Source organism: Vigna unguiculata, chromosome 3 (genome assembly GCF_004118075.2).
Source record: "Vigna unguiculata cultivar IT97K-499-35 chromosome 3, ASM411807v1, whole genome shotgun sequence".
NCBI lineage: Eukaryota > Viridiplantae > Streptophyta > Magnoliopsida > Fabales > Fabaceae > Vigna > Vigna unguiculata.
Genome location: NC_040281.1, coordinates 65,008,074 through 65,023,778, shown reverse-complemented (window position 1 = coordinate 65,023,778; position 15,705 = coordinate 65,008,074). Strand labels below are relative to the sequence as shown.

General features: G+C 30.8%; 2 protein-coding genes across 2 annotated transcripts; both read left to right on the top strand.

Moving 5' to 3' along the window:
• Positions 1–2,388: 2,388 nt before the first annotated feature.
• Positions 2,389–5,195, top strand: LOC114175737 (protein NRT1/ PTR FAMILY 4.3). The gene is made up of 5 exons (XM_028060523.1): positions 2,389–2,649; positions 2,744–2,961; positions 3,303–3,743; positions 3,964–4,070; positions 4,187–5,195. Exons 1-5 carry the CDS (start codon positions 2,514–2,516, stop codon positions 5,043–5,045), a joined length of 1,761 nt encoding a protein of 586 aa, XP_027916324.1. The 5' UTR covers positions 2,389–2,513; the 3' UTR covers positions 5,046–5,195.
• A 3,644-nt stretch (positions 5,196–8,839) lies between these two features.
• Positions 8,840–14,389, top strand: LOC114178149 (survival of motor neuron-related-splicing factor 30). Its single transcript, XM_028063885.1, has 8 exons — positions 8,840–9,039; positions 9,123–9,191; positions 9,716–9,835; positions 11,854–11,933; positions 12,019–12,094; positions 13,003–13,188; positions 13,418–13,546; positions 14,090–14,389. The coding sequence occupies exons 1-8, from the start codon at positions 8,965–8,967 to the stop codon at positions 14,249–14,251; spliced, it is 897 nt and encodes a 298-aa protein (XP_027919686.1). The 5' UTR covers positions 8,840–8,964; the 3' UTR covers positions 14,252–14,389.
• Positions 14,390–15,705: the final 1,316 nt, after the last annotated feature.

Genomic DNA, 15,705 nt, shown 5'->3' with positions numbered 1-15,705 from the left:
AGTGTAATAAATTTACATTTACATAGCCTTAAATGATTGCAATTTTTGGATGACTAATTTCTATAAGAAAAACGATTAAGGATTAAAAAGGAATTTATATTTAATTTAAAATGCATGACATAAATATGAAGAGTTTGTTTTAGGAGCGACTGACCTACAGTGTGGGTTGTCGCGTCTATTAAAAATCTCAGGTTCAAGCTTTCTGAAAAGATAAAATTTTAGTTTAAAAGAGGTTAAATTATTTTATTAATCTCCACTTTTTACGAAAATATTAGGCAGGTCCTTTCATTTTATTTGTTTAAATTTAGTTTTTATTTTTGATTAATTTGTGACAATCAGGTTATTTACATTAGTTATACACTAATCGCATTAATTATATGTCATGTGTCAATTCCTGAGTTTTATTTTATTTTATTATTATTTTTTAATGATTAAAAAAAATGTCATGTATTGACGTTATATCACGTGGCAAAAACAGTAAGATGTGGTAGTGACACGTATTATTATTGAATATAAAAATTCTCAATTTAGTATATGTGTTTGTTTTTTTTGTCTTAATTTGATTCCAATTTTTTTTAAAATTAAAGCAATCATTCTTATTCAAATTGAGACAAAATTTAACTTTTATATGAATATTATAGTGATATTTTTAATAAGATTAAGTTTATATTTTATATTAAACTTTATTTAAATATTGTTTTAAATATTTATATATGAATAATTTATGTTAGAGTTAATTTTAAAATAACAGCTTTATAAATAGAAATGTAAAATTTTAAATAAATATATTTATTTTAAATTGTTATAAAATTGTTTTGAAATTTTATATTTGAATTTATAAAGTTTGTATTTTTAAAAAAAGTCTAAAATTTATTTATAGATATATAAATATTTAAAATAAAATTTAAATAAAGTTCAATAAAAAATATAAATTTAAATAAATTTAATTTAATTTAAAATCTTAATTATAATAAAAATATCATCGTAAAATTTATATAAAAATTTAAATTGGTCTCAATTTGAATAAGGATAAAATTGCTTTGGTTTTAAAAATTATATATATATATATATATATATATATATATATATATATATATATATATATATATAAAGTAACACTATTAACAATAAATTTATAATAGGAGTGATAAGATTGTGTGATCCTTGAAAAATAAAGAAAGAGGAAATTTAAGAAATAAGGTTAGTTTAGTTAGACATAGAAAAAAGGGTAATTCTTCCGCTAATAAAAATTAACAACTAATAATTATTGATAAAAAATAATAAATTTGTAATAAATAATTAGTTTTAAGTTTTAAAAATGTATAAATCTAACAAGTAACTTAATATCAATCTTTCGAAACAAAATTCTTTAAATTGTACCAATAAGGTTTAGACGTTTTTGTCGAAGAAGATTGATTAATGATATTATCTAAGATTGCTAGATTGTTGTTTTTAGATAAAACAAACCTGAAGTTTGACATATTTGTTATTATTATCAATCATTTATGTGTAATTATTATAATATTTTTTATAATAGATGCTATCTATCTATGTTTTATAAGGTGTAATTTTATATAATAGTTTTGACATCGTTTTCATGTTTTTTTTGTTTCATTTCTTTTATTTTTGTTTGTAATAATTATTTGATGTGATAGCAATCGTCAACTTTGAAGTATCATCCTAACTGATTAAGATGTCAAAATTATGTACTTATATGAAAAATCAGCCAGTTGTACATTTGTTGAATAATAATAAAGTTATTAATTTTCTTGAATATTAATATCGTATTATATATAACAACAGGAGAAAAAATAACATTATCCTAACATTTGAATAAATTTTGACGCCTCCCAGTTGAAGTGGAAGCACAACCATGAAGAAGACAAGAAAAATTTGTGGTGGTGAAGGGGTGAAGCATGTGTGATGGCTGGTTTTTAACAACTTTTTGGTTAAGTCTCCTCAATGTTGGAACAATCTTGTTATAATGCGTTTGACAACCGGTATTATATAAGCAACCGCAAATTAATAAACTTTCTGTCTTTCCTTACAGATTAATGGAAACTTTAATTTTTTTTAAATATTTAAAATAAATAATAAAAAGCAATGATGAAAATTGAATATTATAAAAATATAATAATAAAGTATTAATGAGAGTACAATATTATAAGATATAATAATAGAGTATATTAATGATAGAGTTAAAGAAATATTGAATTTAGAAGGAAGGATAATAATTAGATGAAGAATGAGGGGGTGGTGGGCCCGCACACAGAAAAGAGAAACAGGAGAGGTTTAAAGGTTTGATAGGATAGGAAAGGAGGGGTGGGTCCCACAGAAAGCAAAAATATTAGTGGTGTGAACTGAAGGAAGAAGAATGAGAACTGAAAAAGATTGTTACACCGCTTGGGATCTTTGCTTTTTCTTTCCCTCACAAAAGACAACACAACACTTCTTCTGCACCTCAACCACTATAAAACAATCTTCCACTCTCATCATCTACAACAACAACAACAATGGAGACAGCTAAAGTTGGTGAAGAGGAACGACAACCTCGTCACGCACAGGGAGAATCTTCCACTCTCGATTGGAGAGGCAGACCCTCTAATCCTGCCAAACACGGTGGAATCATTCCCGCTGCTTTTATTCTTGGTTTGGTTACTTCTCTCTCTCTCTCTCTCTTTCTCTTTGCTTCTCCTCCATGATGAATGCATGGTTTAAGTTTACATATCTGTGTCTACGCCAGGGTTGCAAGCATTTGAGATAATGGCAATAGCAGCAGTGGGAAACAACCTCATAACTTATGTCACCAATGACATGCACTTTCCTCTCTCCAAGGCTGCCAACGTTGTCACCAACTTTGTTGGAACTATCTTTCTCCTCGCTCTCCTCGGAGGCTATCTCTCCGACTCCCACCTCGGCAGCTTCTGGACCATGCTCATCTTTGGTTTTCTAGAACTTTCTGTAAGCCTCTACCTTACTTCTCTTCTCCTCTCTGTATCACCATAGCCACACCCACTTTATCATCTACTTTCTTCTTTTTATCTCCAGTACTCCGTACTCTTATGTGTTGCCTCTAACCCCCACTGTCACAGCTGGACATCTATGGCGTTTCTTGCCTTTCAAATCATTCACGTGGAATCTTCACCCACTCAGTTTCAATTCTTTTTTTTTTTTCCTTTAAAAATATGAGTTTTGGACTGTTGTTTGTTTGGGCCATCTGTACTTGTCTTGTTCCTTCAGAGCCTCTGCTGCATATAATTTTTAATATTATACCGACGTGATTGATTTTACTACTTACACAGGGTTTCATTCTGCTATCGGTCCAAGCTCATGTTCCTCAGTTGAAGCCGGCGGCGTGCAATGTGTTAACCGACGGAGAACAGTGCGTGGAAGCAAAGGGGTTGAAGGCGGCGATATTCTTTGTGGCGCTGTACCTGGTGGCTTTAGGGAGTGGGTGTGTGAAGCCCAACATGGTTGCCTACGGAGGAGACCAGTTCGACCAAGACAACCCGAAGCAGTTGAAGAGACTCTCCACTTACTTCAATGCAGCGTATTTTGCATTCTCTCTGGGAGAACTGGTCAGCCTGACCATTCTTGTTTGGGTTCAAACCCATTCGGGAATGGACGTGGGCTTTGGTGTATCCGCGGCTGTAATGGCAATGGGACTCATAAGCTTGATATGTGGCACTCTCTATTACAGGAACAAGCCCCCACAAGGCAGTATTTTAACGCCCATTGCTCAAGTACCCATCTTAAACCATTCCACCATTTTTTTTCACTCTTATTTTATCATATTCATCATTACTGTCAGGAACACTAGAAAACAGTCTCTTCCACTAACACTGTTTTGATTTTCCGAAAATCTTTGTAACATGTATAGTTGTTTGTTTATTGCTGAGTTGTGCATGTACCGGATTAATGTTGTTAAGTAATAATAATGTCTGTCATGTTGGCTGGTCTTAGGTTCTTGTGGCTGCAATTTCGAAAAGAAAGCTGGCTCGACCATCTAACCCACAAATGTTTTATGGAAACCAAAACCATACCGGCCCTCTTCTATCTGATAAATTCAGGTACTTTTAATGTTGCTTCTTCTATTGGTTCTTGTTTTCATTTGTCATCGTCTTTATAAACTTCAAGATTCAAACTCTTTGATCCAATTTTGAAAGATTCACTGATGTTTGATCAGGTTCTTGGACAAGGCTTGTATCAGAGTCGTCCAAGAGGGGACAGACACAAAGGAAAGCCCATGGAGATTATGCAGTGTTGGGCAAGTTGAACAAGTGAAGATATTGCTATCGGTTATTCCCATTTTCTCGTGCACCATCGTTTTCAACACAATCTTAGCACAACTGCAGACATTCTCGGTCCAACAAGGGAGGGCCATGGACACCCATCTCACCAAATCCTTTAACATCCCTCCCGCGTCGCTTCAGTCCATTCCCTACATTATGCTCATCGTCTTAGTCCCTCTCTACGACACCTTCTTTGTCCCATTTGCCAGAAAATTCACCGGACATGAGTCTGGAATCTCACCTTTGCGGCGAATAGGTTTTGGTCTTTTTCTAGCTACCTTTTCTATGGTTGCAGCTGCTGTGATGGAGAAAAAGAGAAGGGATGCAGCTGTGAAGCATAACGAGACCTTGTCCATTTTTTGGATAACCCCACAATTCTTAATATTTGGATTGTCAGAGATGTTTACGGCCATTGGTCTCCTTGAGTTCTTTTACAAACAGTCTTTGAAAGGGATGCAAGCATTCTTGACAGCCATCACGTACTGCTCCTATTCATTTGGGTTTTATTTGAGCACAGTTTTGGTTACCTTGGTGAACAAGATCACTTCAACTTCTTCAAATGGTGGTTGGCTTCACTACAACAACCTTAACCAGGACAGGCTCGACCTTTTCTACTGGCTACTCGCTGTCTTGAGTTTCCTCAACTTCCTCAACTATTTATTTTGGTCCAAACGTTATTCTCATGCTCCTTCCCTGTCCCAACCCAATGCCAAGGAAATCAACCCATACGTAGAAGATGACAATATTCCCTAGACTCTTAAATTACTCTTTTTTTTTTATATCTCTCTCTTTATATATAAATATACATAAAGCTATGGACAACTCTGCTTGTATACTCTTCAAATTTACAGTTACTGTAAAGAATTATATATGAAAAAAAATGCCCAGAAAATAGTATCCTTATTTCACAAGCTTATTATTACTCTTGAAATTTGGTGGCGACGAAACAAGTGATTTTACTTGACGATTATGAAGAATGAGAACAGAATTAATCAATTGATTATAATTCAAGTCATCAATAAATTATTTTATATAATAGTATACTCTTTGACTGCGAGTAACCGATCTCGTGGGAAATAGTTTATTCTGACAAACAAACATTGAAAACAATAAAGAGAGTTTGAACCGAAATTTGACAGAATCCAAAAGAAATATTTCAAAGTACATGATGAGATGCAGGAGCATATGAAGCATGAGTTATGCTCCATGTTTGAGGACTTTAGGGTTCCGAAGACTTCTGAAATATCGACATCAATGGGGATAGAAAGAGCATTTTATTTTTTTCATTTAATTGTTAAATTTTGATTGTAAACTTTATGAAAAGTTATGGGTGAAAAAATTATAGTTGAGAGGAAGTTGTGGTTGTTGTTGTTCTATTTTACAATGATGTAGGGTTGTGTATTGAGACATGTCTGAGACATGTTTTAGTGTTGAGGGCAGAAACATTTAAAATGGCATCCTCGTAGGACAATAGTTACATAAAAATATTGTTGGCTAAAAGATGAACAGATTCCCCACTTACCCCCAACAAAAATGGCTCTGGTCATGCCACCGAGCCCACTTTGGTCTCAAATTTATGATTGTTTTCTCCATCATCCATCCTTTCTGTAAAACTCCCTACTTTCATATCATATCCTCTTCTACTTCCTTCTTTTTACTTTTTCTTTTCATCTCATCAAACTATTCTATGCATATTTTTCAATTTTAAGTTTATTTCTAATTTTTGGTTTCTCTAGGCTATTTTCATTTCAAGATTTTAATTGCTTAATTTTAGTATATATATTTTAAAAATGCACAATTTTAATCTCGATATTAACTTATTTTCAATATTCTAATATCATCAACAATACCATTAACTATACGGTTCCAGCATGACTTTATCCTTCTTTAATGTATTTCAGAACTTATTAATATTGATAATATTTTATCATGTTATAAAAGTTATTGTGAAAATGTAATTAATTTAACTCATTCATATGATTATGCTTTTTCAAGTAACAACTACAAAAACATTTGCAGCAAATAACTTCTTATAATAATATTTTTATTTTGTTGATTTCAGTATGTTGATGTTAAATCCAATGCCCTACCTCAGCAGTACAATACAAAAATTATTTACTATACTTTGTTTAATCACTATAATTTATTTTCTCAAAAAGATATATAAATTACTTCTCCAATAATAATTGAGATGAAAAACTAGTGTTTTTTTCTTTTTTTTATCTTGGATAATTTGAAAGACAGATTTAAGAATCTCGATAGCAATTGATGAGAAAATTTAAGGATGTTAACTTCAATTAACTCCATATATATAAGGATATTAATTATATTATTTTATTACTTAGGGTTCTAATAATTTGTAACGTTGATGGTCTACAATAAATAAACTTGTGCAGCATTATGGGAGGAATAAAATTCAAGATACACGATTTTGTTTTTCATTTTAATTATTCAAGTTACATTATTTTAGATTAATTGTTAGTTTCTATTTTATTTGATATTTTTGTGCCATTTTTTATAGTTTTACATTCAAAAAATGAAAACTAATAATTTCATAGCAAATTAGTTATATTCCAGATTTTATAAAAGTTATAATATTATAGATATATTTCATAAACCATATTTGTGATTAATAAGTATTATATATATATATATGTATATATATATTTATGTACGCATATATAAACTTCAGATAGCATATTCCGAATCTCTTTATTAAGATATTTGAATCTGAATGAATTTGTAAATGCAATTTAATTTGTAATTATTGATTTCATAATTAAATATTGGGTTAAATATTTTTTTTTCACAAAAAAATGAGATTAATTTATCTTCGAACTTTCAGTTAAATTTAGTTTTCAAAAATTTTATAAATATGTAGATTTAGTCATATTAACCAAATTTTGTTAAATTTATTTAATATTTTAAACACATATCAAAACATCATTTTGTTTAAAACATTTATGCTTCAATATTAATAGAGTAAAGCATCAAGTAAAGTTAATAAAATCTTTTTAAAAGTAACTAAATTCACACATACATGTTTAAAAAATAAAAACTATATTAGTCTAAAGTTTCGATGAGAGATTAATTCTAAATTTCATTAAGTAACAAAAATACATGTTCAACCCTTAAATATTTGATTTATTTTAAATTGTTATTTTGTATCATTTGTGCCTGATTTATCTTTTTATATTCACATATTTTATTTACTTCTCCTCATCTCTCTCTTTATATATATATATATATATATATATATATATATAATAGGATATTCTATCTTGATGTTCACATTTTCATTCTCAATTTTACCCTTTAACAAATAATATTTTTTTAAATTAATCTAGTACCATAGTAACAGTTTCATTAAATTTAAAAATTTCTCTCATTTAAATTTTCTTTTTAAGTTAATCATTTTTAAATTAAAAAGCATCTTTAGTAAATATAAAATATAATGGTATACTCCATTTTGTTGTCTACGCTTCTATTCCCAATTATACTCTTTAATAAATAATCATTTTTTAAATTAAACTAATTATTTTATCATTTTTATCTTTTTAAGTAACCCGTTATATTAGATTTAACTGTGTCATTTATTTAATTTTTCTTTTTAAAATTAATCACTTTTAAACTAAAATAAACATCTTTAATAGATAAATTATCTATGAAATAAATTAAAAAATATTTATAACAAAATTTTAAAAAAATAATTATATTTATTTTAAAAATAAAAAAAAGTGAACATATGAGCAACACGCATGTTTTTACACTACATATTTTTTACTTTTTTTTTTATTTTTTCTTTTATGTATTAACATATAATACAATATAATTTTTAAAAAAATGCAAACATATATTTGTGACAAATATTGATTTTACACTAGCGAAGTTAATGAAACATCTTCAAATTTTAATTTAGTATGATGTAAAATTTATTGGATAATTTCATTATATACGTGTTGATCTCAAAATGTCTGTGAAGACACTCTTTCTAATACTTCATAATGTAATATAAGTGGAATATTGTAATTTCAACTAAATTTAAAGTGTGTATCTATTTTATAATCTATTATGGAAGTTTTGTAATCATATTAAATAATAATAAGGTTTAATCAATTAAAAACGTGTTTCGTTTTTTATTTGTATTCGATTTTATTTCTTAATTTAATAGGCTGTATACTTTGACAAAATATAAATCAATCTATTGTATCATAGAAAAATCATTATACAATCGAGATGTGTAGATCTATTTTCTTTTTTCAAGACAATTATTTTTTTACAACAATTTCAGTTTTAATATCTAATCTCTTACCCCATGAAATCTTTTACCTTGTTAAGTACTTTTATAAGCTAACATTTGAATTTCACTATTATTCAATATTTTATCAATAATATAATCTAATATGAAAGGTGATTAACATATATCTTCATCTACTACTACCAATAACATTGCGTCAATTGTACGGGAGCGTATGGAGGTGTGAATAGTATTGACCGATAAGAGGCCCAACATTGATTTGGGCTTTAAAAGGGCGAAAGTAAGTCCACGACGAAGATACGATATGATGTTTATGTTTGTGTTTTGGTGGAGGGAGGCGTGGTGGCAGCTGTGAAAGATTGAGAGAGGAAGAAGAAGAATTAGGGTTAGGGTTTGTGGTTGTGGAGAGAAAAGATGCAAGGCGGTGACGAAGTGAGTATAGAAGAGTTGGCCTCGAATCTTTCCCTCTACAAAGATCAACTCCACCAGGTAAGTTCAATTTAACTGTTCACTCACTCTGGTGAAGTATCGGGTTTCGTTTCATTCATTCGTTCCTCTTTCAATGAATTCAGGTCAGACAGCTCCTGAACGATGAACCTTCGAATTCAGAATACGTTGACATGGAGAGGGAACTTTCCGAGGTATGTCCCCTTTTTCTTTTCATGCTGACAACTAATACAACACTTGTCCTACTTCCTCATTATCTCGATCTCAATACCTTCTTTCTCGAGAAAGCAGATCCCTACCATAAAGACATCAGAGGATCCTTGTAGGCAAATTCATTTCTTGAATTTTCTTGCTTCTAAAAGGTGCTGAGGGTACTAGTTTTTATTAGGAACTGCACTTCAGGCAATTTGTAACATGATTCAAATTGCTCAACATGAGGACCATGATCAATTAAATAAGTGAATCTTACATAACAAAACAAAAAACCAAAGACAACCTCGTCAAAATGCACATCACGTCTATCTTGGTTCTTGTGCAGGTGTGCTCTCTGTCGTGATGTCCAGCATGCTTTCTCCCTCTCACCTGATATGAGATGTTCACACTGAGATTCACCTAAGTTAGAATTTTGACATTAATTTTGGTTTATAATGTAAACATTTTCTGAAAACAATTTGTTTTACTGAACTCCAAATATGTGCCCTAAAATTGTGTTACACAGGTCATCGCTCTGACGGAGGAACTCCTTGCAACTGCAAAGCAAAATGAGATGTCAGGTTCAACGGCTGCTCCTAATGCTGGTACATCTCCAACTTTGTCGATACATAAGGAGAATCAAATGGTATGTTCTCTGCATTCTCATTTGATTTTGGAGTTTACTTGCACTATTGCTGTCAGGGAAATCGAAAATAATGATTAGGGAACATGTGACTAATATTGCCTAGTATTTTTTCATACGACGTCTGCCTTCTCCTATACATTTAACATCCTTCTTTTGGTGGATCTTGTGTTTTCCTTCGGAAAGTGAAGCAGTTTTCTTGCCATAGTCTGATTATAATAAAGAAAAAAGTAGAGAGAATTTCTTGTCATACCCAATTTTTACTGCAGTGAGTTATGTCCTCATTTTTATATAGATGTAGTCAGATGAATTTTAATTCTGACCAAGTTGATGTTCTTGTGTGCATGATAAGGGTCTTGTCATATCCCCACTTCTTCCTACCGCCAATTTTCCTGGGGTCCCATTTTCATTTCTGCCTATATTATGATGACTAGGCCTGCTTGTGAGTTATTTTGGTAGTTATTTTTCAAAATATGCATTGGCATATGCCAGGCGTCTGTCTGCTTTTGGCTATAATTTAACTATGCCGATGATCTTATTTGCATTGATATGTATCTGCAAGTCATTGCATTCTTATATTCTAAAGCAGAACCAAGGTACAATTCTAGGTAGAGAAAGTAAGTCAACCCATGGTCTAACTCATTTCTGGATAAACTCTGGTAAACTTTCACATCAAGCTTGAGTTAAACAAGTTTTCAATATTGAAGTCCAACCTAAACTTTGCTTCTCATTGGTCTCAAGTATTATTGTTTTCTTATGGCGCGAATGATTTAAAGAATTTAACTCCTTTTTGAAGTGTTTTTCACTTTAAGAATTTGTCTGTGTGAATATATGTGTTATTTGAGAATTTATGGAGTGTGATTCTGTTTAGTACTATGAGCATCTTCAATGGGAAATTCTTACAAGAATTTATTATCAACAAGAACATTAATTTAATGTGAATCTCAAAAAACTTTCCTTAAAATTTAATATAGCTGCTTAAATAAGTCCATATTTGTGGGATACTCATTAAAATAATGTTTCTTTTTTATCAATAAGGAACTCTTGTAAGAAACTCCCATTGGTGATTTCCCAATGTATTATTATACTTTATACTTTATATACTTTATTATTATCGTTTGCCAATTTGCTTCTCTTGTGGAGATAAAACATAGAATTATTGTCGTGTTAATAGTATTATGTAATAATGCGTGCATGTTTTTAATATTAGTTTTTATGATAATTAAACTCATAACTGAAAACTCTACTTGTCTATGTAGACTTTCAAGTTTGACAACCTTGAGTAGGTAGAACTGCCTGTTCATGATTCATTTAATTGCTTTCATTTGTTAATAGATAAAATTAAAATAGTAAAAGTGGTGGGGGGAAGTAATTGAAATAATCTCTGTATGATGCGAGGCACAAAATATATTCGTGTCCTCAATGTATTTGACACATACGTTTTGAAATACTTATCTGTAAAGTGTTAGCAATTAAAAATCAAAAGAGTGCTTAATGTAGGTAGAAAGAGTGCTTATAAGTTACAACGGTTGCTTATTGGTACAACAAAACACAAGGATCACACACTCAATCCCCTTTTTTCCTAAAATAGTCTCATTTATAACATTTCACTAATATATATTCACACACGCACACACATACATATCACAGTCATAATTTTTTCTTACAGTCATAGTCTCTATATAATTTTTGTCTTATCCTACACCTGTATCAGATATTTGTTTTATCCAACACTTATTTATGTAATTACGAACTGGCAGATGTTGTGGAGGCAACGATTGAAATCATCTCTAAATCTGATGACTTGTTTCGTCACTATTACCCTAATTGTATCTCTATACTCAATACTTTTCTGGTGATTGTTGGTGTGTTGTTTTTTGGTTTCACTTTTGTTAGACATATGATTTGATTATATTAGAGATATGATTTCATTACATAGGAGACATGGTATGATTTGGTAGGGAAATATCTTACCGTCTGTGACTTGTTTTGTCACTAATACTTTCAATAACGTATAACAGCTTGATAGCAGTTCTGATCTTCAAGAGAAATTTCTTATTGGCACCAAAGTTCAGGCAGTTTGGAGTGAAGATGGGGAGTGGTATTTTTGTCTACCACTGTATTTTTTTCAATTTCATTTACCTATGTTTACTGTGTTTTCACTTTGATGTGTTATGAATTTGCAGGTATGATGCTACTATTGAGGCTTATACACCAAATGGTTATTATGTATCCTATGACAATTGGGGTAATAAAGAAGAGGTAAGGCTTGTAAAAACTACTTGATATACACATGATGATCTCATTGCAAGTCATGCGATGTCATACGAGGTCTGCATAATTTTGCCTCTAAGTTCTTCATTGCTTTTTTTTATTTTTTATGGGTATTTTTCCGCACCTAGGAAAACAGTGGGTGGAGGGTTTGAGTTATAAAGGCGTGATCAAACTCTAAACTTTACATAAGCTCATGAAGCTTTCGTAAAATCAATTTGTAGATTCAACTGGTAAGAGTTTACCTAATATAAAATTAATACTAATATTAAAAAATTTGTTAATGACATACAAGCATAACATAATACTCCTGATACAACAATAATTCAATATTTCCACATGATAATAAATAAAAGAGGCAAATCGTAATAATAAAGTGTGTTGAGCCAATTTGTACTAGCTTCTTCACTAGCTTATTCGAGTGAACTTGATAGTTTATGGAAAGAGTTTTGATAGTGAGTTAACTCCTCTTTGTGTAGGATTGATTTTAAGATTTAACTTGATTGTTTGACAACTTTATGAATCTCTTGTTTGGGGGATCCGTATTGGTTGGCCACACCTATATACCAATGCCATAATGAATCAATGTTTGTAAATTATATTCTAGAGAATATTTGGTTATAGTCAAATATTTATACACTTCTCAAGTTTGTTTCTTATACATGGTAATGTTAGGGATTCATAATCGAGTTTGAGTCCCACATTGAGCAGTAATGAAAAAGTTGAGTAACAAATAAGGAGAAAGACCTGTATTGCTTTAAGGTTTTGGGTTAGACATGGTATTATAGTCTCTTATATGTGTTGACTCATGACTAGTTGATATTGAATCTCCCTGGTTTATTCTCTGTGAAAGAACCAACAGATAATAGTCACGCGTTGATGGTGATTGTTTATTACAGGTTGATCCTGCAAATATAAGGCCAATTCAGGAAGGTTCTGTAGATGCTTTGTTAGAAGCTGAGCGAGTTGCGGAAGCTACAAAACAGGCTATCAAACGAAAAATTGCACAAGCTGCATCGATTGATTTACAGTCTCGCAGTCTACCTGCCAAACTTCGTATAGAGGCTGATGATCCTGAGGATGTGGTGAGATGTTTTCAGTAAATCTTCGTATAGTTGCTTTTTATGTTGATGAAATGCTTGAGTTTTTTGGTGTTTTTAAGGATTCTACTTATCATTTGATAAGTCTTTTCTCCTGTTTATTCTTGCAAGAACGAAAATGTTTGCCAGTGGGTTCGGGACTTGTTTTTGTTGGTTGTTTACCTACCACTTAGCTCTGATTACACTGATGACATGTTTTCTGACTCAATCACAGAAAGCTTCTAAACGTAAGAAAATACATGCCTTTAAGTCAAAGATGCGGATGGAGCAACTTGAAGTCACACAAAATAAGCGGCAAAATGCTTGGCAGCAATTCCAGTCAACCAAAGGAAAGGCGAAGAAGGTGCCTTTCTCAAATTTTCAACTTTTTTTGTTGTCACATTAGTTTTTGCACCTTATTTTAGGTTCTGTGACGAATGGTAGTTTTCTTGTAAGTATTGAATTTTTATTGGTATATGCATTTTATAGTATATAGTAAATATTGAACTATGCCAATTGGTTCATTAGGTTACAACAAGGCTTGATTGGATACGATGTTATGCCCTGGTGCTATCTTTTTCTTTTAGGTTCTCTTTTACCGTACAAACGGTAGTTTTCATGATAGAATTGCAATGAATTACTTTTCCATATGCATTATAGTTGTAAATATTGAAAATTAACTGGGCCATTTGGTCCGTTAGGTTACAGTAGTGCTCGGTTAGGAGTAAATTTGTTAAAGCCTTTGCAATTAGGGGAAGTAGAAAGTTACATATCTACAATTTGCTCTAGTTTTATTGAAGCATTAATTCCTTTGATTTTTGCGTTGCTTTTGTATACAACTTGGTGGGGTTTACATGCTTAAATTGAGTTTTAAAAATGATCTTTTTTGTTCTGGTATGTGATACAGATTGGTTTCTTCTCTGGAAGAAAACGAGAGAGTATTTTTAAATCTCCTGATGATCCTCAGGGAAAGGTTGGCGTGACAGGAAGTGGGAAAGGTTTGACAGAGTTCCAGAAGAGAGAAAAACATTTTCACCTCAAAGATGGTACAACTGAAAATGATGATTAGGGTCATATGATACTTTCACCTATTAGCCTTTCAAGTGTATGTATAACATGCTCAAACAAACTATTCACTGTCACTCATGGCTATGTTATCTTGTGAAATGTGGAGACTGTTCTAGATTATGGTATTAGCCTTTATACATTTTTTTTTTCCTTTTAGCTCACTTTATTTCATAATAATATATAACTATTATGATATCATATTATAACAACGTTATTTTCAAAGTTTTATTATTATTAAAGGTTAAATACTTTAAAATTAACTTATTAAAATTGTTTTTCAGAAAAAAAATGATTATTTATATCTAACATAATAAATACCGTAATCTGATTTTAATTTGTTAAAAGTTAATGTGTATATTTCTAGTATTTTATTAAAGTAGTACACTCTTAATATAATTAATTCAAAATTTACATTTATTGTAAAAATAAGTTCATATATTAGTTAAATGCTGTTTAAAAATACGGGTATTAATGCATAGAACATGTAAATTTCTAGAAGTAATTATCTTCAACAAAACATTTACTATATATTCATAATCTACCTTTGATGACAAGTCAAAAGGTAAGTGGTGTATTCTGAATCACATTAATTAGTAAGATGTAAAGCAAAATACCTTGCCCCGACTTTTATAAGCAACTCATGGGAGAACATTGTAGTGTGCTTTTTTGGATCTTTGCATAAATTGTGCTATAGTATAAATCACATGACAATGTCAGGCAATGATGAGATAAATCAAACGACCCTTGTAATCAAGTCCTGTATCAACCATTTATATAATGGAAAAATCACAAGGTTTTGCACTAAGCAAACCAACTTCGAAAAGAATATCTAAGTACATATTTACGTTGAAAAAGAAAGTTAGTAGGTCTGCAGGTAATCTTAATACCAATAAAATATTTCAACTCCCAAATCTTTCATGTGAAAGTTTTCGGCAATGATCATACACAAGAATATGAAGAAGGATAACATGTACAACAGGGAACAAGTAATCAGCATTAAGCATTAGATTAAACAAATCCTAATGAAAATGAGATGCAAACAGTATGAAGAAGATAGTATAAATATTTGCACAATCTACACAGCATCCCATGGCTACACAATTTAAATCTTCAATCAACTGAGAAAGAGAAATAAATTACATTTTAATAGGAGAACATATAAAACATTTTTAAATGTCATAATGACACCAAGAGTTGTTGTCCATCTTTGGATTTGGTATGTGTTTTTATCAGGCAACATAGTATCAACCATCAACCATTTATTACATAATAGGAAGTGGGTCCATTATAGTCAACTCGGAAGGATATGGTCAACGCATGCTACATAATGAAAATAGATTTTTTAACGTTTTCAAATTATTGAACGAGAAAATCTCCGAGTGAGATATTCTAAAAGGTTGTAATATTAAATCTAATTTGTAAGCAAAAATTTGATACCGAGAACTTCACCTGCTA